The sequence below is a fragment of the Gavialis gangeticus genome, unplaced genomic scaffold, assembly GCF_001723915.1.
Source record: "Gavialis gangeticus isolate Ggan-Ray unplaced genomic scaffold, GavGan_comp1, whole genome shotgun sequence".
Classification (NCBI taxonomy): Eukaryota; Metazoa; Chordata; order Crocodylia; family Gavialidae; genus Gavialis; species Gavialis gangeticus.
The window spans coordinates 87,912,695-87,938,419 of record NW_017728992.1 but is presented as its reverse complement, the minus strand read 5'-3'; the positions used below and the strand labels follow the sequence as shown (position 1 = coordinate 87,938,419).

Genomic DNA, 25,725 nt, shown 5'->3' with positions numbered 1-25,725 from the left:
TAAAATTTTCAAAGGACATGTTTTATTTTAAAACTATGCCAAAAGACATAAGGTCATTATCCAAAATATGAAAGCATTAATATATCTTGAATTCAAAGTCATGATTATTTTATGAAAGTTGTATGCTACCTGATAGTGAATTGAGTTTGGTTTGTTTTGCAGAGGGAACTAAACATTAAATATAACAATGTAAACAGGGCGTTTAATTGCTATTAAGTTATAGCAATTAACTACGTTACAGAATATAAAGTAAAAGGAAGTCCATATGTTGCACTGATTCGTTTCAAGCACTTTTCATACTGATTATTCAGTTTAACTGATTCTTGCAGAGCATGCTTTAAATCTTCTATCTCATCAAAAAACTCCTAAACAAAAAAAAACAAAAGAAAAAGAAATAATCGGCATCCATCCTTTGTTCTTGAGAAACATTTCCCAATAGTAATTGGGAGATTATAGCCACACCTCAAATCATTCCCCTCTTCAAGCACCTGCCCAGAGTGCTTTGCAAGTTACATACATAGGAATGACTTTTGCCACTACTGATATGCAGGGCCAGATAGAGTGAAATGTAGCAATTAGCCACACTACACAACAGTTTACAACTTTATTTTGAGGAGTATCTATCATACAAACTGTTTGCAAGATATTTTTCAAGATTTGCATACAGTAAGAGAAAGAACTATAAATGATACTGGCAGACAGAAATTAAAAGAGAAGCTAAAGACAGAGTGGCAGAAAAATACAAAAAAGCAGTGTTAACATGACATGGAAAAGTTGTCACACAAACCCAACTGCATGGAGGACCAGAGAACACGTAGTGTCAGACAAACAAGCAATTTAGAAAGCAAAGTCTGAAAGGACAGCTGGAACAACTGATGAAGACATTTTATAACCAGAGAGGTTTCAGTAGGACCCTGAAACAAATCCAAAGTAAACAACTTCAAATTTAGGTGCATTTCTCTGAGCCCTTAAAAACTAGAAAGCAAAATTCAACATACCAGACAGCTGAGAACTGATAGGAAGTCCAGAAAGAATGGAGATGTAACAGTGAAGAAAAGGATAAAAGGTAAGAATGAGGAATTTAGCAGTGAAGGAATCCAGATAATCTTCCAATGGTTAAGACAAAATGAATGCCACTTCCAAATTCAGTTACAGAGGAATTACTGGAACAATAAGTGGACTGTAATTACCCAGTAATGAAATGAGTACACCTCAAAATTCTGTAATAAAAATATAATAAAGAAACTTCTTGCAACAGTAGCATATGCTACAGTTGCCTCCATTCTCTTCTTGCATTTTCCATCCTCCTCTGGTTTAACCCTGGTTGCAAGTGCTCTGCAGCAGGGAACCTGTCCATGTTGTAAAATGCCACACATATATTGTGGTACTAAATAAACCACCTATAATAAAATGTAGTGACCAGTAGCTATGACTTCAGATTTGAACAGGACAGCACCTTCAACCTGAGAATAACCCTGTTCCTAAATAAAACATCAGGCTTGGACTCATACTGCTCCAGGGACAGTTCTACAGACAAAACTGGGACCTAAAGAATCATCAGCACCACTTCCTGCTGCACCTGCAATGCTATCAAATTAAACATGTTTAAAGTTAAAGCAGAGGACACATATGCTCTTAGAGGAAACATTCAAGTATACAGAAAACAAGCAAAAGACTTTAATCGCTCTGTAGCTTGTTCTCCTACAACTCTCATGACAACAATTATTAGGATTGTCGTCTGAACAGGGGGAACAATATTCTCTCAAGTGCATTTTAACAAACTACTTTCTGTCCTTGCCTCAGCAGGACATTGACAGTGTCCTCATCACCCTACTTTATTTGCAGCAGTTTAGGGTGTTCCTGTTGTTTATGGTCACTGTGCTTGGTAGTTGTACGAGAGCTGTTCATGCACCAAGAACGGGTTAGACCAGGGGCGTCAACATCACCCAGCTCCTCAAGTTTAGATAGGGAAGACTGCTGTGAGCAGAGGGTTGGACTAGATCAGGGTCAGCAACCTATGGCCCACAGAGCCATCAGATCTGACCCATGGAGCCAGGATGGCTTCAGAGGTGACAGGATTTGCTCACCTTGTGCCACCCTGTGCTATTGCCAGGCAGTGGGGAGCCTTGCTTGTGTTGTGCTGTGGCCAGGCAGCAGGCAGAAGCAGCAGACAGATCTTGGCACTGGCCAGTCTTGGACCAGAGCTGAGAAATCCCAGCCCGCCGCCAGAAAACATTGCGAGTGCCAGACTCAAATGACTTCCCAAGGTCCCTTCCACCTGTTTTCCTCTGATTATGAAAAGCACTACAATTAACTGTGAGCCCAATACCCTTGAATGTCATACAAAGAGAGTACTCTACAAGCATCTCAGTTCCACAGCACTGAAATAAAACCTGTCCTCCCAATGAAAGAACCCAGCTGTACTAATTAAAATAAAAATGAATAACAAAACAAAAAGGGTAAAAAGCAAATGCTTTTTGTTTTCAGAAAAAGTAATGTACACATACACACAGCTGACTCAGCTGGACAGATTCAGCCTTTTAACTTGTATTGTCCCATATCCAGAAACAGTAACTCTTCACATTAACATCCAGTGCCTCAAATACATATGCCCAAGCAAAAAAGGCAGCCAAAGAGTCCTGCTCCAGAAGTAACTTGGATAAACTATAGCAAAAAAAATTCGCCTCTTACCAAGATCATAAAGAAAACATGCACCTGAATACTACGTTGAACAAGCATGTTTTCAAGGGTTGTTGATCTACATTCCTTTTTTGAAATGCTATCAGGCGACTAGACATAGAAATCTGTTTTCACAATGCCACATGTTTAATCTACAGCTAAATTTCAACTCACACTGGGAATATTTATCTTCTGAAGTTTATTCAAGCAAGTTACCTTGTCTAGCCCAGCTAATTCATTTCTGAGCACTCTCCTTTCTGTAGACAACTTTTCATTTTCTTTCTTCAGCTTCTGAATTTCAAATAGTAATATATCTATATTCAAATTTAAAAATTCATATTTTAATTATTACAATCATCCTCTTTGCATCCAAGTTATATTATACCTAGAGTTTCCAGCATTTGGTATGACTTCAAGAAAATTATGCCTCAGTATTTTAAAAAGGTTTAAATGATTTGCCTTTAAAAATTGGTCCCATATCTTTCTAGCACCATGATAAATCATAAGAACTTACCAGTCAGATTTTATATATGTAAGTTTTACACAAGTCAATTCTGAAAACTGTTTGTTACCATTTGATCCTAAAACAAAAAAAAAAACCTACATATGCAATTGAAAGACTTTGGCAGAGGGGAGAAGGGGAGAGGGAAAGGGTCACATGATGTACCAGATTAACTATTACCAGGTAAGGATTTTCTTTAGAATCACAGTGTGGTCTTGGATTTTGACAAAAATCTTGAGGTCACAGTAGATTGGGCATATGCACCTCCCTGTACACCTCGCTTTAAAGTCTGGCTCTACTCAAAAAAAACCCAGTCATAAACAAATGGTATCACAGGATTCTGGATTTAATCTGGAAGGGCTTCTGGTATTGTTTTAAATACAATTAGATTGTCTCATGCATCACCTCCAAAAAAAAAAACGAGCATCTTAACAGCTCTCCATATATTTTCCCAAGCTCGTATCTGAGCAAAATTATTTAAAAAAAACCCCCACTAAACAACAAGAACAGAAGCAATACTTATTTTTTCACTAAAATATAAGAACCATCTATATGGTGTTGGGGCATGGGGTGGTGTCAAATAAAGAGACGGTGCCATTTTTACAAAGTCATTTCCCAAAGCTGAACTGTATTTGCGATACTAAATAATAAAATAAACAGGTGGAGGCGGTACACATGCACTAAGATGAAATCTACCACTCCAAATGTTTTCTACAGCAGAACCAACCACATAATTATTACCTATGTATTTGCAGGAACAACCTCCCATCTTTTTGCATATGCATCTACGAGATGTCACTTCTCCCTCTGCAGTTGCAGTCCTTTTTCCAGAAATACTGCTATCTTTTTTAGCAATCTTTTTAAATTCTAGCTGCTCAATTCTTTGTTTTTGCCCTTGAAGTTGTTGTTCTAGCTCATTAATTTTAACCTGTTAAAAAACTAGAAAATTAAGAAGTCGTGTACAAAAAGCAAATAGGTCTCAACTTAATACAGTCAAACCTGCATTCTGAGTTCAAATGTAGTGATCCCAAAGTGATGTAAAATAGGTTTTTTAAAGTAACAGTTTCAAGAAAAGATAAATAATTTTAAAATTAATTTGTCTGTGCTTATAACTTTTCTGCAAAAATATATGCTAATAAAGGATACCAAATCATCTCTCCAAAAAATATATATCTATTTTGTGGCTACTGTAAACCAGCTAACATACTCTACTTTGAAAACAATGAGTTCCGTGCTGCTGATCTATCAGAATATAGAGGTGTTTATGCCAAAATTAGGCAAGTTTTTAGTTTTTCTAGTTTAGTGCATAATAACTAACATAAATTATTTGACATAAATCTGAAAGTTGTCATACTTACTGTGAGATTTCTAATTGTTTCACTTTGTTCCTGGTTTCTTTTTATTTCTTTATCATAATGCTTCTGTAGATTATTATACATCTGAAGTAGTCTGAGAACAGAAGTATGTGAATTGCTAGTTAAACAATTAAGACTACCATCCTACTCTTTAATGACTAACATCCTTTAAAAATAAAGGCCTGCTTACTATTAGTTACATTTCAGCTTTGGACTGTAGCTATATTTCATACCACTAGCCCTGCATAGCAGGACCACAAATTACTAAGAATTATACAAAAATAACATGCAGTTATTTTTCTGCATGATAACCCTGAGATGGTCAATAATTCTTCAGAATCCTCATAATTGTATGTAATTAAGTGAGTAACATATATCCTTTATAGAAAGTTAAAAAAACAAAACCATTTAGGTAGAAAAAAAATGTTTAAATACATGTACAGTAGATACTTAAACAAACCGTCTCTTACAAGTTAAAGAACAGTCATCATTTAAATGTCATCCTATAAACTCTTAGTTAATAGGTACACTATCTTCATGGATTAGTATCTAATCCACAGGTCTAAGACTTCTTCAGACTTTGGAATGGTGTTTTAGTGACCATAAAGTGTGACCAGTTATAGAGAGAACCCTTCCTTCTCTGAAAGGTACACTTGGGTAAAACCACAATGTTCCTAAGAAGTTGTACCCAAGACTTTTTTTTTTAAGGTTTTCTTAAAAATAAAACTTTTATTTAGGTCAAGATACGTAATGAGGGAGGTACTTGACCAAGATTTTAATAAATCAAGTAAAACTTTTCAGAGATAGTTAATTACCTGAAGTTAAAAAGACAAAATGGTAAACATTAAGTGTGAGTTATGATTTTATTTTTGACCATTTGCTTATAAATCAAAATAAAATACAACACATACATGTGGTCATTTCACCTAACAAGATTAGTGCAATAAGGCAACAGAAGGATAAGTACTATACACACAGATACTTCTGTAATGAGGATAACAATGAACTATTATTCAAAAGGATGAGTTAGAAACAGTTAAATGAACCTGTTGTTTTTTTTAAGTTCTGAGTAAATAAGCCATTTATTACCAAGAGCCTTAACTATAATATACAAAACTGATCCATGCAAGTCAGGGAGTTTATGTGGAATAAATTCCCTCCAGAGGTGGTGCAGTCATGTACCCTGGAGGTTTTCAAGAGGAAACTAGACAGTCACCTCATTGGGGTCACCTAACCCCAGGTGTCTTCCTGTCTAGAGCGGGGGGGGCTGGACCCAATGATCTCTGAGGTCCCTTTCAGCCCCTTCCAATCTATGAATCTCTGAATCAGTGAAAGGAATGTTCTTATTTAAAAAGAATCTCTTTGATATTAATAAACCTTGAAATCTTTTATCACTTAGGCAAAGCATTGGTAACTTTTCAGATTATTGACAATGACTGTTCCACAAGATGTAAACACTTGAGTCTCTGATTTGACTGAAAACCACTACAAGACTCCTATTCTGCAACTGACAGCTGATAAACTACCATATTCATGAAAAGTACTGATGAATTTAATAATGTGACTATACTGTACAAGCAAAGAAGTCTAGATACACAATGGATATGTGTCTACACTGCAGAACGCGGTATGGTATAAAGAGACCTCAGCTAGCTCAAATGCAGGAAGCAGTCTAGCCGCGACACAGATCTCCATGCAAATTAATCTACTCTGCTTCTCCCTGCATTGCAATAGGTAGACTGCTTCCAGCATCCAAGTTAGCTTTTAGCAAGCTAATTCAGGTATCTTTATACTACAGTGAGCACCACAGACATACCAGTATAAGATAGAAAGACTCCTTAAATATACACCAAGTACAGCAAAAGCTAGTTATGAGAGTCTGCAACCTCCATAATTCACAAATGTCAATGAACTGACTAGTTTAACACAGGACTCCATTATCCTGGCAGCTGCACAGCACGTATAGGCTAGCTTTTTTTCTAGTGAAGAGAACAGCTTCCCCACTTAAAACATCCACCCCAATTTTGGAGAGCTGATTTTTGGGGGAAAGGTGAATGTTGCATGTGAGAAAATACAGTATATCCTACCTGAAAGAGGTAAATCACAACCCCTCCACCACAAACTAAGCTAGTTCTAGCAAGAAGGAACACACTCCACTAACTCTCAGAGAGATTTACCAAAATAACTTACCTAGCACTTTCCCCTGCCCGTCTGAGTTCCTTTTTGGGAATGTCACTCATCGTGTGCCATAAGTAGGCTTCTGTTTGAACCTGAACACTTAATTGAAATAAATACTACAGCTTAATGTAAACCAATGTAAACAGCTTTCAGAACAGTAAAGAGATGTGTCAGAATGGCTGCAGATAAATAAAGTAGTAACTTGTCCATATTTTTCATTCAGCATTGAAAGTCTTGCTACACGTTCTGTACAAAGATGTGTGGAAACCTATCTGGGTCCTTTTCAAAATAAAGAGAAGGGAAAAAAGTATCTTCTGAAGTCTACATTTCAAAACACTTTAAGTAGCACTAATGCTTTCAAATATGCCATATTTTGGTCTCTTATACAGTATTTATTATTCATTATCAAGATACTCTAAAACATTTTAGACCAAGTCAAACCCTGGGTAGAACACCCACTAAGTAAGCAAAAGCACAAGTCATCAGCATATAGACTTGTTTTGCTTGAAATACAACTTTGGTCCAGGGCAAAGGGTTAGTTTTATCACAGGTCTCAAGACCTTTATCCTAAGGCAAAGTACTGCATGGCACTGTCACCCCTACTACAAGCAGTCTCAATGTGAGATTTGAACCCATTACTTTCTGTTTTAAACTAATCAGTCTTACTCTCTGCTTGTGACATAGTCATGCATTAACTGCTGCAGATGTAATTTCTCCTGAATCTGAGCCAAATCACTTTCTAGCTGTTTATTTTTCCTGTGCAGCCTTTTCAGCTTCTTAAGTAGTTGTTCATTTTCATCACTGAGCTGGAAAGTAAGAAAGAGATATTTCACCAAATAGAATGTTTAAGATACTGCATTAGCATGGGCTAACATTTATCTTCATAAACATTAATACACTTATCTTTGGTTATTCACATATATAAAGCAAGACACCTGGAAAAGCTGTTGGTTTCATAATATTTGTGTAAACCTAAACACAAATGCCTTGAGACACATACCAAAAGGTACTCTCTTCTGTACAGATCAGTGAATCAGTATCAGTGGGTGCATCTACACATTCATTAATGCACCTTTGTTACTGCATGTTAAGTTTAGTACCTCTAATATGAGGTACTAAAGGCATAGTAGCTGCACTTATGCACAGTAGCTAGGGCAAACTTTTCTTTGTGAAGCTTAATATGCTGTAGACTAATCCTACTGCGCATTAGCACGTTAGCACAGTTTTTGCCATGATGCACTAATGTGCAGTAGAACAGTCTACTGTGCATTAAGCCGTCTCATGTAAACGTACCCAGTTGCTCTTAGTTTGTCACCAGGTTAAATGTATTTGTATATAAAACGACAGGGTAGGAACAAAGCACACGTGCTGTTAAGCTATGCTACCAAATCTAGAGCCCAGCTCTGCCAAAAGGCATAAAGATACTCTTATGCTTAATCAGTTCCAATGAAGGTCTGCCGAATTAAAATTGTCACATAGATTTACATTACTTCCTGCAGAATACTACAATACTGTTATACGTGATTCACATGCAATTTAGTTGACCCAGTCATATGTTCCCAAAACTTTAAAGTCAAGTCTTTTGCTTAGTCTAACATTAAATACAGGAGACATTAGATTTACTCCTGTGAACACTTCTGTTGAGTAAATTTACATACAAGTATTGCCACTGTACTTGGATTCCTCAAACAAATTAAGTTAAACACCGCATAAGTGTTCAGAGACTTGTCACACATTTTAAAAACAAAAAACTAAGTTCAATGCAGCTTGTTTCTTCCATTGCTACCCAAATGGTACAAACTTGACATCAGGCCTGTATGATACACATAACACCATACATTTTCTCTTCTAGTCAGCCTATTTGCCGTACTGATTGTCAGTGAACTAGGCCCACCACAAAATCTGTAAGCCTCCCTCAGGCCACAAGGCCACTAAGAACACACCAGCAGATTCTGAGAGATAACAAAAGTTAAAACGGGTGGGAGTGTGGGCCAAATTTTATTAATGCATGCTCCAGAAGAGGAATGCAAGCGGAGCCCACCAGCCAGTGTCCAGTAACCCTTGAACAAGTCCAAGGAGCCAGTGGACACTGCCCAGTGAAACTATGCCTGGAAACGTGAATGGATGAGGGAATGGAAGACGCCCAACAGTCCCTGGGCATCCCCCCAGCCAGAGCCTCTGTCCTAGTCAGGTAGATGGCTAGCTAAGGGCCTCTTCAATTCAGTAAGCCACCAACTTCGGAAGCTGGAAACAAGCCAGAGATGAGGAGAGCAAGAAAATAAACCCTAATAAGAGGCATATTTTTGTCTTACAAGACAACAGATGTGCATGGTGAGGCATCAGCTGGTTGAACATCTATGACTGTGGCTGTAGAGCCCAATTCTTGAATGACAGTCCTTTCTACACTTATCACACGTGAAGGTCAGCTTGGGTCGGGTAAATTATTACTGTAATTTACAGTAGACAGTACTACCTGAGGCTGTCAATGCATAGTGCTAGGCAGCAGTTACATAACATGGCAATCTCTAGGATGCCAATGGCTTTGGGCACAAAAGCAATTTAGAGGGGGATACTAGTCTCAACCCTGGTGGAGGAAATGCCACCAAAAGGTTGTGGAATCACTAGTAATAGATCATAATAAATACTACCAACATCACTACTGTCATTATGATTATGATTTATGATGATCATAATCATCCACTCATATAAGAGCCAGGAGACACTGGTGGAAAAACTATTAGCATATTATCCTCCACATCAGTGGTTCTCAGTCCTTCTTGACTGCAGGCACCACTCCTTAGACCAGCAATTCCCAACCTTTTTTGGACTGGCGGCACCCCTCCCTAACATCTGTGAGCAGCACCATACCTAGACTCCTAGCGGCCCCAGGCCAACTTTTAGTATCAGGCCGCCCTCGGCCATATAATAATAATAATAATCAAAAAATTACCGTTTTCAGGCCCCCTTTCTATCCAGGCCACAGGTAGCCACCCGGTTCACCCATGCCCGTCTGGCCCTGCCTGTGAGCCCAGTGGCACCCAAGTTCAAACATTAGTGTATGTACAATGGTGCTGGCAGAAAAGCCAGGCAGTGGGAGTGGGGGGGAAATCAAGCCTGAGCTTGTGATCATAGCTTATCTCCTCACAACCCCTACAAAGGATGCACCAGCAAACAGGGGGCCTGGAGACTCAGCCACAACCTACAGGAAGGGCCACCCCTCGCTTCCACTGGGGAAGCATGGGCGCAATACACACCAGGCACATGATCCCGGCGCACTCCTGCTAGAGGCTGATCTTGCCAAGGACACAAGCTGTTGTGTGCAGCCCCGTGCCACACGCCCTGGCCCGCGGGCCGCAGCACGAATTGAGCCTGCAAGCAGCCGCGGTCCCACAGGCCAGGTGGGCCGGGGCTAAATCCACCGAGGGCACCGAGGGACGCTGTGACGTAACTGGTGACTGGCCAATCCTCGGGAGGGGCGACTGCGCCCGTTTCCCACCCGCAGGGCCCCGCCCCCACTCACTTGCAGACACTTGTGCACGGCGGGTAGCGCCATTGATAGGCGGGGCGGGGCAGTAGCCCCGACAACGAGTAGGTGACCGAAGTAAGCGAAAGAGCCGTGCGCAGACCCTCGTTTTCAAACCTCTCTCGCGGTGCTACCGGTCGCCATAAGGACCCCGGGCCCAGCTGCGCCGCGCGGCGCCAGCCTTCCCGCGCGCTTGGGACAGGCAGACACAGAAGTCAACTAACCGCCACCCCGCCTGCTCGTAGAAGGATGACGTCATTAACAGGCGACCGCTCCACGACAAGGCCCCCTCCTTGGCGCTGGTTGCCACGGAAACGAGAGCACACCCCCCCGCATCCCGGCCCGGGAAGTGGCGCGGGGGGGGCGTACGCTGTGAGCGTCACAGAGGCTCCGCCCCCTTCTGTCGGCGTCTTAGAAGGTTGTGCCCCTAACCTGCCTCCGTTCTCAGTGTAGGCGACGTCTGTGTATATGCGCGCGTACGCACGCGCACACACACACACACACACACACTCTCTCTCTAAGGTGTTATAGATAGAAGGTACAGACAGATATGTCTATATATATATATCTGTGTGTATTCACACACATATATAGACACTATACCATCTTACCATATATATACACACACATACATACACGCATGCACCATTTTATATATCTGTATATCTATCTATATATACCATCTTCCCATTCTATCTATCTATCTATCTATCTATCTATCTCTATAACAGGAAAGGAAAATTGTACAGAAGTGACTGCAAGTCAAGCCAGGAGTTCCCGAAGACATGTATCAGTCACTGGAGGGGCCGTGGTGGTGCTGGCACTGCGGTGCAGGGTTGACAGCCTAGGGGCCACCAGCTCAAGGCCCTGGCAGAAGCACTGCTGGTCGCCTCTCAGGTTCCAATGAAGCTGTGAATTCTGCTAAGCACTTTGTTGCAAGGCCTTGAAAAGAAGAAAGGAAGTGTATGCCGCATGGGATGTGCTCCCTGCTGCTTCACAATCACCGCCCACCGTGTGGGTGCTAGAGCTGTGTTGAGCCCCCATTGCTGCTAGACTGCAGGGGGAGGCTGGATGCGGAGGGTCTCAACAGCTTGACAGTAATGCAGAGGGCGAGGGGCATCATCCCCTATAAAGCACAACACATTTTTCCCCCATTCCTAGAAACTAGAAGCTTTATTAAACCACTAGGGACCTGAGGCACTAGGATTCGGTTTCACAGAGGAGCCAAAAAGGTAAATGAGCATTCTTTCATTGGCATGAGTTAAAAACAGTTGGGAACGGGGGTGGGCTGTGAAATAGGAACTCCATTATCAGGATCAACCAAGGGGCAGCAGCCTGGGAGAACCAGTGAAACATCAAGACCCTTACAAAAAAAGAACAGGGTCCTTCACACCAGGTGGAATGAAGAATTGAGAAGGGATCAGGTAAATGACCATGAGCCACGAAGTCAGGCAACTCCCTCAGGACTGCCTGGCTGGAAACACTGCTGCCGCTGCTGGACAGTTGGTTTTAAACTTTGGGTGGATTGGGGATCAAAGGGGTGGGGGGCAAGTGCACCAGTGCACACCTTCCCTTGGCTGTACTGCTGGTTGTAGATAGCCACATGCTGCTAGCACTGTTAGATGTGAGAACACGAATCATCGTCTAACTCCATAGTTTTCACACAGGAATCCGTACTGTTAAACATATTCCAACCTGTTGTGAGCTTTCTGAATTCTCTGCAGTGGAAGACTGGCTCCATTATTTTTCTGTAGTAAAAAAAAAGAGAGTAAAAACTAAGAGCTGGCATTTTCCAAGGGGGCCTCAAGTCTAAAAATGGTTGCGAACCACTGTATTAGGCCATTGGACTAGAATAGAAGGGGCCGGCTAACTTGCAGCACACATGCCACAAATGGCAGGGGCAGCCTGTGTGGTGGAGCAGCACAGCAACAGATAGGGCAGGAGGCAGAAAGCAGAGCAGCAGATGGGGAAGGGAGCGCAAGGCAGGGAACAGAACAGCAGATCAGGCAGAGGAAGCAGACTGAAGTGACATTCAGCGAGGGTGTGGTGCTAATTTGTGAGATGCCTGCCTAAAAGGTTTTTATAGATTGTAAGGCTGGAAGGGACCTCGGAAGATCATTGGGTCCAGCCCCCTGCACCAGGCAGGAAAGACAACTGGGGTCAAGTGATCCCATCAAGGTGACCATCCAGTCTCCTCTCGAAGATTTCCAGGGTAGGCAATTGCACCACCTCTGGAGGGAGCCTATTCCACAATCTGGACACCCTGGCTGTGAAGACGTTTTCCTTAATGTTGAGCCTGAAACATTCTTCCAGAAGTTTATGGCCATTACTCCTGGTTATCCCCGAGGGTGATCTGGCGAACAGTTGTTCACCGAGCCCTTCATGTACGCCCCTGATATAGTGGTAAGCTCCTATCAAGTCCTCTCTCAGCCTTCTCTTTTTCAGGCTGAAGAGTACCAGTCCCCCTCAGCCTTTCCTCATCTGGCTTGCCGTGCAAGTTTCTGATCATATGGGTGGCTCTTCTCTGGACTCTCTCGAGCTTTACCACATCCTTGTTGAAGTGCAGTGCCCAAAACTGGACACAGTATTCCAGTTGAGGTCTCACCAGTGCTGAGTAGACTGGAAGAATCACTTCCCTAGTTTTGCTGGAGATGCACCAATTGGTGCATGCCAGGGTATTATTTGCCCTGTTGGCTACAGCATCACACTGCTGGCTCATGTTCATACTGTGGTCTGTTTTTACCCCCAAGTGCCGATCATTCATGGTGCTGGTCAGTTTGGCGTTGCCAAGCCTGTAGGTACGTAAAGGTTTTTTGTCCCCAGATAGAGCGCTTTACACTACTCAATGTTGAACTTCATTTGATTCTGATCCACCCAACTTGCCAGCCTGTCTAGGTCTGCCTGTATCTGCAGCCTATTTTCAAGCATGACCATGCTTCCCCATAACTTGGTGTCATCTGTGAACTTGGCCAGTGATCTCTTCACCCCCACATCCAAATCATTGATAAAGATGTTGAAAAGCACTGGACCAAGCACCATCCCCTGAGGGTCACCACTGGCCACTTCTCGCCACAAAGGTTATCCTCCACTGGAAAATAGCATCAGCATCTTGCAGCTGTTTTAGTCCAGCTATATTTTGGGATTTAGCCAGCACTGGGGCACACCTGGGTGATTTTAGTTCACTGTGCAGCTATCCAGCATGCTCACTAGGGTTGTAAGCTGAACTGCAAACTGTGCTTAAGTGCCAAAACTTGATCTTAGATACATTCAGGCATATGCAATGAAATAGGATTTGGTCCTAGGTCTGCTTATCTTAGACAGGAGACAGGTAAGAAGGCATGAAATAAAAAATATGCAGGCTGGGTGATATGCAGATCATATGGGGGGAAAAACATTAGTCCTTTTTCAAATAAGAGCAAGCGGAAATTTATTTCAACTGAAAACTGGAAAGCTAAAATTTGGTCAAAGGAAATCATGTTTTGTAATTTAAATTAGACTGTGGAACTGTTCAACAAGGACAAGTGCAAAGTCTGTCACTTAGGATGAAACAATCCCATGCACTGGTACAGGCTTGAGACCAACTGGCTAAACAGTAGCTCTGCAGACAAGGACCTGGGGTTACAGTGGACAATAAGCTGCATATGAATCAACGGTGTGCCCTTATTACCAAAAAAGCTAACAGCAGACTGGGCTGCATTAGTAAACAGTTGCCAGCAGATCGAGACAAGAAATGATTCCCCTCTATTCCGCACTGGTGAGGTCACATCTGGAGTACTGTGTCCAGTTTTGGACCCCCCATGACAAAAAGGCTGTGGACAAATTAGAGAGTTCATCAGAGGGCAAGGAAAATTGTTTGGTGGCTCAGGTACATGACTTCTGAGGAGAGGCTGAAGGAACTGGGCTTATTTAGTCTGGAGAAGAGAAGACTGATGGGGGATTTGATAGCACTCTTTAACTACCTGAAGGGTGGTTCTGAAGAGGATTATTCTCAGTGGCAACAGCTGACAGAACAAGGAGAAATGGTCTCAAGTTGCAGCAAAAGAGATTTAGGCTGGATATTAGGAAAAACTTTCTCAGTAGGAGGGTGGTGAAGCACTGGGACACGTTGCCCAGAGAGGCAGTGGAAATCTCCATTCTTGGAGGTTTTTAAGGTCTGGATTAATAAAGCCGTGGCTGGAATGATCTAGCTGGGGATGATCCTGCTTTGAGCAGGAGGTTGGACTAGATGCCCTCCTGAGGTCCCTTCCAACCCTAATTTTCTGTGATTCTGTGATTCCATTAACTCACTGTGTTGCTAGAGACAATAATTCAAAGGGACCTTTCCATTGCCTCAAATATAGCAGGATTGCTTTGTTTTGTATTGTTTTTATGAAAATTCTGCACTGAAGAATTTACACAAAATTATCATCTCTCAGGCAGAAGAAATAACATATTATATCTGTCATGCAAAGTGTGTCCCTTTATTGTGTGTGCCTGTTATTACCTTTAAAGAAAGATAGAATTAAAATATATGATGAGAACTCCATGAAGAGGGTGAGTAGTGCCATCTAGATATTGAAAGGGAGTACTGAAAGGGAGTACCTTAGCATTCTAAAGAGTCTGACTATTATGTCATTATAAATAACTTTTTTTTTATTTCAGAGGGTTAGATATTTTTAAATGTGGTGTACTGGTGGCATGTAGTATTAATAAGGAAGGACCAAATCAGGCTCTTAGGTCATGTGGTGCAGATCCTCTGTCTGCAGATCTTTCTAATCCCACAAGCTGCTTCAAGTGCTCCATTCCACCTTTCCTAGAACTCTAGGAGGGTCTCCAGGGTCCTGCATTTCATTAATGGAAAGAGACAAGGAATAAGCAGGCTGTAGAAAGCCCTGCATTAACTGGGTAGCCCAGAAAAAAATAACTTCTCTTTCTGTTACCCTAAATCAATTGAGTATTTGCAAAAGACAGCATTAGCCTGGGACTGTATCATCTTGTTCACAGGTCTCTCTGTAAAAGAAAACCATCAGGAAAAGTCCACTTGAAGCACCATGACAAAGAAGTGGAAAACTCAGTAGAAGCAGAGGTACAGTGTTCTGAAGACTCCTACCAGGGGAGGCACCATGATGATGGTGTTGGTCCAGGTAGTTTTCCTATATCTGGAGGGGAAGATCCCCCTTTTCCTGACTTTGAATGACTTGATGTAGTTGAGGGTGGAGACCTATCCATTGTACCGCAGGTAGACACCCGTACAAGAATCTATTATAACCTCCCAATGGGAGGATCTCGGTTACAGATTTTATGGTGATGGGGGATTGCTCCTGGCTTTCGCTCTAGCTTGCTCCTATGGCCTTTTGGCTAGGAGAAAGCATAGCTAAGATCCATCTGAGCCCCAACACCTCCAGGCTTGGGGCTTACACATAGGATGCCTGCCATGGATTTGGGAGTATCTGAAACACAAGACTGATGAGTCTGGAAGGAAGGATACTTGCCAGTGGTAGCACCACACAGACCTGAATGACTGAGCTCTGCTTAGTCGATGAAATTTGAAACTGAGTTGGCTGATTTGGCCTGAGACACAAAATTAAAAAAAAGGTGGACAGCCCATCTGATCATAGTATGAGACAGTCCAGTCCATGTAATGGTAATACTGTATTTAGTCATATATAAGATGATCCCCCATTAATTAGATTCTATGTATGGAAAAATTAGAAATTTGTTATAATATTCCAGGTATAGAATCTAAGTATTGGAGGTTTGCTTTAAATTTATCCCCTCCCATTGATATAGCAAGGAAAATAAATCTGGGGGTCTACCCCCTCAGCTTCTTCAGTTTGTAGCCCCTTCCTTCCCTCCTTACTCTCAGGCCCTGCTCTCACTAAGCACATGGAAGTGAATGAGCAAATTTGAAAACACTGACCTTGAAATAAACATACCTATAGAAATTTGCATAAAGTGCCCATAGACTTAGTTCATCCAGAATTGATGCATTTTACCTTTTTTTGGAACTGCTACAAGTTTAGCACAGATACTCCATAAACATACTTTCTAAGAAGCACATTTGCACCTACTTATATAGTGCAAACTATGCAAAAAAAACCCACCCCAAAGGATCCACATGCTAATTAGCCCTCGACTCATAACTAGAACTGAATGTTCTTACTATGAATCCTGAGATCCTCTAAAAATGTATGTGTAGATAAATTTGTGTGCACAATAGAAACAGGGCAACTTGGCCCAGCTCTAATTTACAGAGCGTAGAGGCACACTAATTATGTATGACAGCCAGAGAGAGGGGGCAACAAAAGGATTCTGGGTGAACTGTCTGGGATCCAATTTGGTGATGTTTGCCAGGCATTTAAGGCTGGTGAAGAAAGGAATCACTGTAAATGAGAAAGGCACAGCTCAGCTGTGGGGGTGAAGAGGAAGTTGAAATATATGCAATGTAGTGGTTCACCATGATTTTAAAACTAATTGGTGGTGAGGGGGACTGCATTCAATATTTTATTCAGATAGGCTGAGCTAACCTTTTTCTCATGGATCTTCCACAAGGATCTATGTAAAAACCACAGAGACCTGAGCAGGCTTATAGCTCCCTGTGCGCTTCTAAGTGAAGGCGTGGAAGCACAGAGCAAGGCGACAGACTAGACCCAGCTGCCCTAGGGAAAGCTGCCAAGGTGAGAATGAGACGATCAACCACCTTCTGTGGCTCTGCCCCTATGCCAAGGGAGTGTGGGAAAAGATAAGTCGGCTTCTGGAGGAAGTGACAGGAGTCGGGCTGATGACAAGGGGGGGCAGCACTGTATGGACACCTGACAAAACATCAGGGGTTCCAGACAGCCTGATTTGACCAGTTTGTGTCCTCCATCAGGACCACCTTGTGGCAATGCAGGAACTTCCTGTTGTACAGACAGATATGTTGTGAGTTCAGCAACAACACTCTGGACACTCCTGGGTTGAACTAAGAGTTATTTATTACCATAATTCTCCGGAATCATATCCAGGGTGGATCTTAGCAATGGCCCTCAGTATGCAGAACTTACACTTGCTCTGCCTCTGACCTGATCCAGTCCAGTCCTGTGGAGAGAGAGAAACCAAGAATGCCTCTGGCTCCTCCTGGCAAAGAACACGGAGTCCCCAGTGCTGCAAAATTGCCACAAGCAAAGTGAACCCTGAAGTGCTGAACATGTGGGCTTTGGCCTTAAAGGGGCAGTACAAGAAAAACACAATAAGACACAACACCAACACACTGAGCTCAAGGAAACGGACTGTGTTAAAATGTTTCTGAGTGAACTCCAGTGCTACTACCGGAAATCGGTGGGAGAGGATGGAGAAAATGCAGCTAACTGAACCTGGAAAAGGGACATGTGGCACAGGCTGTTAAAAGACCCCCCAGGAGGGGAAGTAGAAAAGGAAAATGGAGAGGACAGTGATGCAAGTGGACCTGGAGACAGCGAGAAGGACAACAACAGGATGAGCAGAAGTGACAGTGGCTATGATCAAATGTAGCCGCATTTTTGGCAGCAAGGGGAGGGTGGTAGGGCTGGCTCTGGCCCTCCCAGTGCCAGCCAATACCAGACCTGGTGCCAGTTCCCTGTGGAGGGAACACCTGCCCATTTTTTTTTACACTCAACTGGAAAAAAAAAACAAAACCTGACCCCAAATTTTCTTAATCAGCTGCTAAAACTGTTGTTTTGATGTAAAATTAAAGCTTTAACACCAGTATGGTAGTAGTTTGCATATATTAAAAGCCACATTACCTAGAGCAGTGTTTTTCAACCTGTGGTCTGAGGATCCCTGGGGGTTGACAGACTATATCTAAGGGGTCTGTGAAAGATGACTCTGATCAATCAAAATTATGTCAATACCCACACTCACAATTCAGAGGTTTTGGCACCTCCATTTTAAATTGTTTAGGGGTCTACAAATGAAAGCAGGTTAAAAACCACTGACCTAGAACATCTCTTAAATGCAGCCATCCTAGTCACAAACCTCATGCTTTATAAGAACTGTAAACTGATAAAAGCTTTAGTGAAAATGGACAGAAAAAGTAGCTAATATTTTTTATATGATTAATCCTATGGTATGTGAAAGGGCACCTGTATCAAGCTAAAGTGTTTTTAGTCACAGTGGAAAATAACTGTCATGATGGGGAAATACTCTTTTGCCCTGTGGAGTTAGTTCATTAAGTTTAGTTTGGTTTTTGTTTATTTCTTACAGTATTTTTTCAAGTTTTAGTGGGTACTTTGCTTTGTCATTTAGTTCCCCATTAAAAAAGATCATTCGTGAAACCTATGAAGTTACAGGGAATTTTTATATAAAGATTTCCATGCATTTCCCACTGATTGCTGTAAGGATGTCAGAGGTTGTGTGATAACTGCAACAATACTATATGGGGTTCAGTGTACAATTACTGTGAAATAGCAGAATGACAACTGTTGGGTGAAGAGTAATTAGCCCAATTTCAGGTTTAGTAGCTTCATTTTTTGTGACCCTGCTTTTTTTGTATTGTAGAACTGTGTAAATCCAGATAGCACAGAGCAGGGTTTGGAACAGTAGATGAAGATGTTTACAACATGCAGTTGAATGACACATATGTCAGCAAGGACTTCCCCTGTAAAAGCAATAAATCCATTATTACAGCCTGTTTTCTACTTAAGCCAGAGTGACAAGTGTTCACTTCATTAAACATTTGTTTTCTAAAAGGGAGAAGTGATGTGACCCTTTTGCAACTCTGGGTGAAGAGTGATTGTGAAGAAAATCTTAGTATTCATGCAGGCCTGATAAACAGTAGTATTTCAGGTCTGCTCAGAATTAAACTATTTTGAGCTGACATGCTTAATCAATAGATGGTGTGCATATAGATGATGAAAGCCATGTAAGAGGAACTGGCCAGCATTTAGGGAGGACAACAAACTAGAGGTTATGAAAGACTTTAAAAATTATGAAAAAGCAATTCAGAGAGTTGGCTCAGCAAGGTACACCTTCACACACACTGACAAAAATAGAAGTTGAAGGTACCCAGCATCTCAAAGGAGAAGGAACCCTGAAGCTTTAAGGAAGGTTTGGATAAACTCAGTCAACAGCAGAGTAACAATAAATACCAAGTGAAAACTTCCTGCAAAAAATGCTAAAAAACTTTCCCATACATTTAAGACATTATTGGGAATCTATGATTTTTGCTGACTATTTTAGGTTCTTAAAATATTGTTTACAGAGACTGACTTACCAAGAAACTGGGGTTTTGGTTTTGGTTTTACTGAACTGCATGTAGCTTTTCAAGCTATATGGCTAGCACAAATTTTCAAAAACTGATACATTATTTAACTGATATATTCACCCCCTCCAGCCCTCAAAAGCTCTGAAACTCAGTGTTGTGAGAGGGAGGGAGTCACCAGGGACTTATGAGAAACTTAAAAAAAAATCCACCTAATTGAAAGGAGACCTCTAAAAAATGTTCCTGCTTCTGATGAAGTCACTCCCAAATGAATGCTGTTAAATCATCTTTTACAGGAATGGTTTATCCCTGGTGGTCATGTGAAAAGCCCTTTTCTTCCTTTGTCATCAAACAGATTTCACCAAGTGCCAGGGGTTTTCCATAATTACCTCAGTACAGATATTCCTGTTTATACTTCCTAGATCTTCACCTATGCCCTCCCATTTCAAACTCACACATTTCACCCAGCCCCAAAAGCTTATACAGAGTAATGCCCCTGGGCACAACAACAGAACTGAGCAGCAAGACAGGAAATGTTCTGGTTTGAATAAAAGTAGTACATGAGTAATTGCTGAGTGATACAAGGAAGGACTCACTTCACTGTATTATTTTGTTGCAGCCAGCCAACTAAATGACTAAAGACCTAAAGGCTTTCTTTCTTAAATAAAAAATAGAAAGTGCAACCATCCTAACAATGATCCAAGCTGCTCCTCAGAACATGAAGCCCATTGCTTATTAATTTGCTTATTATTATAAATTTGCTTATTATTTGTCAATGTATAAAAATGTTGTTGTCTAATGTTGCCAGTAAATATTCTTATCTGGTCTATCCCAATGTAGAAACAGACTGGGCCAGATCCTGAGGCCTGATCTAGCTATGCTGTGCACAGGCCCAAGAAGAGGAATACAAGTGTCTGTAAACGATCTTTGCATCCCCCAAACCTGGATGTAGTTGGGGTTTGGTACACACATAAATTCAAACCTGAACAAAGTCAAAGCAGTCTTAAGACTTTTATAAGTCATGTAGCAGTAAGTGCCATCAAGGGACCTTCTGTTCTTTCAAGCTCATTTAAGAGCAAGGTGCACTGTGCACACATTCCCGACCCATACATTTCCAAACTCCATTTAAGGAAGCTTAGCTTTCCGCTTTGCATGGAAGATTGGACTCTCAATTTTACAGTGATGATGAGAGTAATGACATGTAACACTGTAACTCCTCAGGAGTATCAGTACTTACATTGCCAAGACCAAGCTATTTCTATGACTTCAGTTGTAGTGAATGAAAAGAAACAAAGCAACTTGGTACAAAGACAGCACACATGCTACTTGTTAACCTACTTAGAATGAGTGCACTGGGTCACAGTGAGTCACAGAGCTGAGAAATAATATTTATAAAAATGGGGTGGGGGCTGAAGAGCTCATCTGGACTGTGCAGAGAGCAGACTAGCTCTTTCCAGCTAGTCTCAGGATGAGGAGGAAGGAGGAGGCAGGGTGCAGAAGGATTCCAGCAGTCCAGGGCCTGGGAAGAGGAAGACGAGACCCCACATCAGCACCCCTCCAGGCCTGGGGTGAAGGACTCTTGGGGACGTCAGGAGGAACACAGGTGCAGCTGTGGAGAGAGAACAGATCTGGGGGCAGAACTGATGTGGAGAACTAGATGACAGGATTAATTTTGAAGATTGGAAAGAGCATGAATAGATGTTCAGAAAAATGGGCAGATGTGGGGTGACTCTGACCCCACCCCTCACACACACATGACATTTTATACATTGCTTCTACTGGGTATGATGCCACACCTAATTTCAAAAGACAATTGCAACAGCAGATTTGCAAAACAGGCTTAGACAGCACAAATAGAGATGTTGCTTGTGGAAACAGCTTGAAAATGTGATAGCTACAGGAAACAAGCCTCAGAGGTGGACTAATCATGCTCACTAGGTTAATTCTTGCTGAAACAGGTGGTATGTTGATACAATATGTATATTCAGCAATGGAAGAAAAATTAAAAGCTTGTTCAAGATGATTAAAGAAACCTAGGAAAGACATATATTAGTTTGCTAAACTAGATGTTAATACAGAAATGCCTAACTAGTGAGCATACCTGCATTTGGAAAATGTAAATCAAAAAACTTTTTTTTCCCCATTTTATGAATGAAATGTAATTGTGTGTTTGCAAACTAACTTTAATTTATCCACTTGCTCTATGCTTTGCACAGTCTATTAAGTCTGACTTTTTAAGTGCAGACTTAGGGCAGAATCCTATTTCACTTTACCCAGCAGCCTAACTGCCATTTTTGGCACTTATCCACAGTTTGTGATCCTACTCCATGTGAAGTGTGGGCACATAAGCATCCACATAGCCACTGAGCATGCACAATTGTCTGCAATCCAGCCATGCAGGTATGAAGCTTGGTAAATACCTATGCTGGGAAAAATTCCACCAGCCAAAAGCCTGAAGAGAGGTTTCCAGCCAAATGACTCAGGTGCTTTCCCAAGATGCAGGCGATACACCAGGTTCTAGGTTCTCATTCATGGAATAGGGTGTGAGCCTACAACTCTCTGACTTCTCAGACTAGTCACCAGACCACAAGTAAGATATTACATAAAACTTTTTCTATTGTTACTTTTGAAGCTTCTCCCCTTTCTCTCCTTTTCCTAGCTGTAAAGGTCCAGGAGGAAGCAAACCTTGAGAGTGAGTGGTTCAGGGAGAGAGCTGCTCCCATAGAAGGAAGCAGGCTCTGAGTTCTAGCCTGGAGCCTTACTCCCAATAAGGCAGAAACTTCACTCTTGTTCTCCATCCAGTTAACCCAGGCTAGGGACAGGCATTACACATTAACTGGTTTAAGTGATCAGAAAATGGTTTAAACCTGTAACAGAACAGATGTTCTGTGCACATAAACCAGTTTGAAAATGGCTGAAAGTGGTTTGAGATAAACCTGGTTGAATGTAGTATCAGACTTAACTGATTTGGCTCAAACCAGTTTATGCAATGTCTGTCCCAGACCCCTTGCTGGTTTAACTTAAGTCAGAGCCCCCCAGCATGCTCTCTGGGCTGGACAGGGCTCTCTGCTCCACAGGCTAGACCAGGGGTGAGGGAAATGTGGCTTGGGGGCTGGATGTGTATCTGGCCTGTGGGGCCCTTAAAAATGTAGAAAAGTAATATTAATCTGCCCTATGCTGCCTGTCATGCAGCCCTAGATGGCTTTCCGAAACTCAGTAAGTGGCCCTCTGCCCAAAATAATTACCCACCCCTGGGTTAGACTAACCTGCAAAGATTGAATCAATTCAGGATCAAGCTTTTTAAATGTCTGCCCCTAGCCCCATTGACTAGCAGATATAAGATGCAATGGCTCTTGGATAATGCATGGTCCCTGAGGTGGTGGTTCTAGCACTGTGCTATGAAGTCAGAGAGATGCAGGTTCAAACACACTCTGGATAAGGAGATATGTGTTCCACTTCCTGAGCACATAGCCAAATCACTCAGCTGTAAGCTAGAACATAAGAATGTTCCCCTCCCCTTCCCATTCTTAGAAGAGCACAGTGTCAGGACTTATACTCAAATATGTGTGTATGGAGGTGTATATGTGCACAGCCTACCATGTGTCCTTAGTAACCTTTTAGACACTGACATGTCCACACTACACATTATATAGGATCCCAAACTATGCCTAAGTACCAAAAATTGATTTTTGGTGGCTGGGTAACTCTTGGCTGGGCATGTAAAATTAAATAGGATGTTGTCCCAGGTTTTTACAGTTGGCATAGTAAATGTATTTTGTATACATTGCAGCAGTACTTTTCCACTTTTAAATAAAGCAAGACCTAGTACTTCCACAGTACATTGTTCATAGTGAATCTACAGGGATATCTGAAATAAAACCTTATCCAACTCCCAATAAAATCAGTGGCAAAACTTCCATGAACTTCCAGGATTAGTAGGTGCTGAAAATAATCAATATTGAAACATCATCAAATTGATAGCCAGAAAAATAAACCCTTTAACCACAGAAGAAGTACAGAATGACAACGACCATTTCCACACATCAGATGTGTTTAAACCCTTTCCCAAGAAGATATCAGGCTAGGTCATACTCTGTGCTCATTCAACCATTCAGCTTTCTTTTCCTGAGCCTATTAAAAAGAACGCCTCCCAAGAAATAATTTGGAAAGTTTAAAGGTGAAAAAACCCAAGACATTGTACTGGTTCTTCTCACTCAGCAATTTCAGTATTGTGTATTTGGAGTAGGTTGTGTGTGTGCCTGTGTATGTGTGTGCGTCCCCACACAGGCATACCACTGTCCTCTGATGGGATTCAAACTGTTCATGTGTGTCCTTATTCTTACACTGATTTTGTCTGTTTCATTTATGTGGTAGAGGCCTGAGTTGTTGAAATGGTAAGTTTTGAATTCTGTTCCTCTTGTCACAGAATAAAAGCAAATGACTATAATGTGCAGCAGTGACAACTGAGTGAAACCTAGGTAGGCATGAATACTCACGTCAAACACGTATATCTGAATTCTGCAATTACCAAAAAAAAATTCCTGGATGTGATGAGTGCACTATCTTCTATTTAGTTGTTACACATTCTAATTGTCCTATTCTTCAGTAGCATGGTTACTACTAATTTATATTATAGCCTAGCATGGCTAAAACAATGATTAGCAATCATTCATTTGGCAGTTTTTGTCCTTTTGTCTCTGTCCCATTTGCAAGTGTTAGCCCTCCACATTAAGGATTATACAGTGTATACAGTATCTTTACAGAATAACCCAACCATATGGGCAGAATATTCAGCTACCCACTGCAGCAAAATGTTAGGGAGTGTTCATAGTGCAAGTTGCATACCTCCTCCAGTTAGCCTAGGGCAGCTAAAGTCTTGAGAGGGAGAGATGGCTAAACCACAGTGAAATAGCTTTCAATAAGTTTGTGGCTAAAGTACAGTAGCAATTACACTACACCTATTTCAGAAACGATATGCATACTAAATAATGTACTGATTCTAATAAATGTATCGAGGGCTTACTATGACATTCAAATGTGTACCAATTAGAATTACTATTAGAAGTACTAGTTAGAATGGGGTGGGCAATTATTTTGGACAGAGGGTCACTTACTGAATTTCAGCAAGCCATCAAGGGCTGCATGACAGGCAGCCCAGGGCAGATTAATATTAATTTTCTAAATTTTTTAGGGGCCCGGTGGGCCAGATAGAATGGTCTGGTGCGCCACATCTGGACCCTGGGTCACATTTTGCCCACCCCTGAGTTAGAAAGCTTTTCTCCAATAAGGTTCTTAGTGGGCAAGCATTGAAAAGGCACTGAAAAATATCTTGCAGAGTAGTGAAATCACCTGTCACTACCCCGAGAGCCCCTGCTACACATTACATATATTACACAATTAATTGGTGACCTGTGCAATAAATCTATGCTGGCCATATGTGCAAAGTAAAACCAGCCACAAGTGCAAAGTAATTATCACACAACTAACTGTGGCGCACGCAATAAGTGGAGACCCACCACAGGTGCAAAGTAAGACTGGCCACAAGTACAAAGTAATCATCACACAACTAACTGCTGAAGTGCACAATAAATGTAGACCTGCCACACGTGCAAAGTTATTATCACACAACTACCTTAAGTGCACAAGAAATGTAGGCCTGTCACATGTACAAAGTAAGACCAGCCACCCCTGCAAAGTAACTGTCATGCAATGGGCGAAGCCTGCAATAAATGTGTACCGGCCAGGGGCGCAAAGCACTCAGCACCCCATAAAAAGGACTGCCCCGCTATGAAAAGAGCCAGCCAGCTCTAAGTTAGTGCTTGAGCATGTGGAGAGCGGTTTCCAGCGGCTTTCCCTGGAGGGGGCAGCGGGGCCCAAGTCACAGCCTGGCGCGAAGCCTGAGGAAAGAGCCGAGTCCTGCAGCCCGCCCAAGGCAACGGGGGAGGCGGGCCCACAAGAGGCCGGGGCGAGGTGCTGCCACCCCTGCGATGTCACGGCAAGGGTGGGGCTGTCTCGGAGGCCGAGCGGGGCAGGGCGAAGCGAGGCGGGCGAGCGGGGCGCAGCAAAGCCCTCGAAGGGCCCCCCCGGGCGGGCTCGGGGAGGCGGCGCTAGCGCGAGGGGGAAGAGGAGGAGAGAGGCGGCGGCGGCGGCAGTGGCGGTGCAGCGCCCAAGCGAGCATGCAGCCCGGCGGGGCGGCGGCGGCGGACCCGTGGCGGGAGTGCGCCGAGCTGGCCGTGCAGCTGGCGCTGCGGGCGGGACAGGTCAGAGCCCGGGCACGGGCGCAGGTGGGGGG

General features: G+C 42.4%; 2 protein-coding genes across 2 annotated transcripts in view; one reads left to right on the top strand and one right to left on the bottom strand.

The window, feature by feature from the left end:
* On the bottom strand, window positions 1-10,562 carry LOC109303139. Its single transcript, XM_019525243.1, has 7 exons — window positions 10,235-10,562; window positions 7,381-7,520; window positions 6,727-6,813; window positions 4,540-4,630; window positions 3,923-4,109; window positions 2,896-2,993; window positions 1-365 (listed from the first exon to the last, which is right to left on the bottom strand). Exons 1-7 carry the CDS (start codon window positions 10,265-10,267, stop codon window positions 231-233), a joined length of 771 nt encoding a protein of 256 aa, XP_019380788.1. The 5' UTR covers window positions 10,268-10,562; the 3' UTR covers window positions 1-230.
* Window positions 10,563-25,473: 14,911 nt separating this feature from the next.
* The window catches only part of IMPA2 (inositol monophosphatase 2), a 36,543-nt gene continuing 36,291 nt past the window's right edge, over window positions 25,474-25,725 (top strand). The window contains exon 1 of the mRNA XM_019525192.1: window positions 25,474-25,693. Within this exon, the coding sequence (XP_019380737.1) occupies window positions 25,610-25,693 (84 nt within the window). The 5' untranslated portion in view covers window positions 25,474-25,609. The remainder of the gene's footprint in view (window positions 25,694-25,725) is intronic.